Source organism: Salvelinus sp. IW2-2015, linkage group LG9, assembly GCF_002910315.2.
Source record: "Salvelinus sp. IW2-2015 linkage group LG9, ASM291031v2, whole genome shotgun sequence".
Lineage (NCBI taxonomy): Eukaryota > Metazoa > Chordata > Actinopteri > Salmoniformes > Salmonidae > Salvelinus > Salvelinus sp. IW2-2015.
In genome coordinates this window covers 32,280,665-32,281,914 of record NC_036849.1, presented here as the reverse complement: position 1 = coordinate 32,281,914, position 1,250 = coordinate 32,280,665, and the positions used below count along the sequence as shown (strand labels likewise).

At 40.4% G+C, this 1,250-nt stretch overlaps 1 protein-coding gene across 2 annotated transcripts in view; it reads left to right on the top strand.

Moving 5' to 3' along the window:
• Positions 1 to 1,250, top strand: part of LOC111968963 (probable phospholipid-transporting ATPase IA) — a 37,637-nt gene that overhangs the window by 15,419 nt on the left and 20,968 nt on the right. For both annotated transcript variants that reach the window (XM_070445268.1, XM_070445269.1), the window contains exons 13-14: positions 817 to 889; positions 1,001 to 1,106. In XM_070445268.1, the coding sequence (XP_070301369.1) occupies positions 817 to 889; positions 1,001 to 1,106 (179 nt within the window). The remainder of the gene's footprint in view (positions 1 to 816; positions 890 to 1,000; positions 1,107 to 1,250) is intronic.

Below are 1,250 nucleotides of genomic sequence, written 5' to 3'. Positions count from 1 at the left end.
GAACAAAATAGAACTGTTTGGCCATAATGACCATCGTTATGTTTGGAGGAAAAAGGGGATGCTTGCAAGCCGAAGAACACCATCCCAACCGTGAAGCACGGGGGTGGCAGCATCATGTTGTGGGGTGCTTTGCTGCAGGAGGGAACTGGTGCAGTTCACAAATAGGTCCCATGCTGTTTATACTTGCGTACTATTGTTTGTACAAATGAACGTGGTACCTTCAGGCTTTTGGAATTGCTCCCAAGGATGAACCAGACTTGTGGAGGTCTACACATTTTTTTATGAGGTATTGAGTTTGGATGTAGAGGCACTGAGTTTGGAGGTAGGCCTTGAAATACATCCACAGGTACACCTCCAATTGACTCAAATTATGTCAATTAGCCTATCAGAAGCTTCTAAAGCCATGACATCTTTTTCTGGAATTTTCCAAGCTGTTTAAAGGCACAGTCAACTTAGTGGATGTAAACTTCTGACCCACTGGAATTGTGATACAGTGAATTATAATCTGTCTGTAAACAATTGTTGGAAAAAGTATGTGTCATACACAAAGTAGATGTCCTAACCGACTTGCCAAAACTTGTTTGTTAACTAGAAATTTGTGGAAGAGATGAAAAACAAGTTTTAATGACTCCAACCTAAGTGTATGTAAACTTCCGACTTCAACTGTATCTCGTTGTCTTTTACTGTAGTGCTTGTCCACACAGTTATGTGGTGTAGTACAGATCTTTATTCTCATCTCAATTGTAAACATATTTAAAATAGTTGATAAACCAAACATGTCAGTATGTAATATTAGTTGTTGTTGTTGTCTGAAAGGCACAACACAGACAGTCCTGAGGAAGAGGGCTTTGGCGATCCGACTTTACCGGAGAATCTCCACAATGATCACGTGAGTACATAACATTAGACTATGTACTAACTATCATTATCAACGTTTTTTTTTATCTCTTTTTTTTGTGTGTGTGTCATGTATTAATTGTGTTTGTGTGTGTGCGCCCAGCCCACAGCCACTATTATCCAAGACTTTCTGACCATGATGGCTGTGTGCCACACGGCTGTTCCTGAGAAGACTGAGGACACTATCGTCTATCAGGCCTCTTCCCCAGGTACACACGTCTACAATACCATGCTCTAGCTCTCAAATGCATTGGATTACACCTCTTGTACTATATTGCACCTCTTGTACTATATTGCACCTCTTGTACTATATTGCACCTCTTGTACTATATTGCACCTCTTGTACTATATTG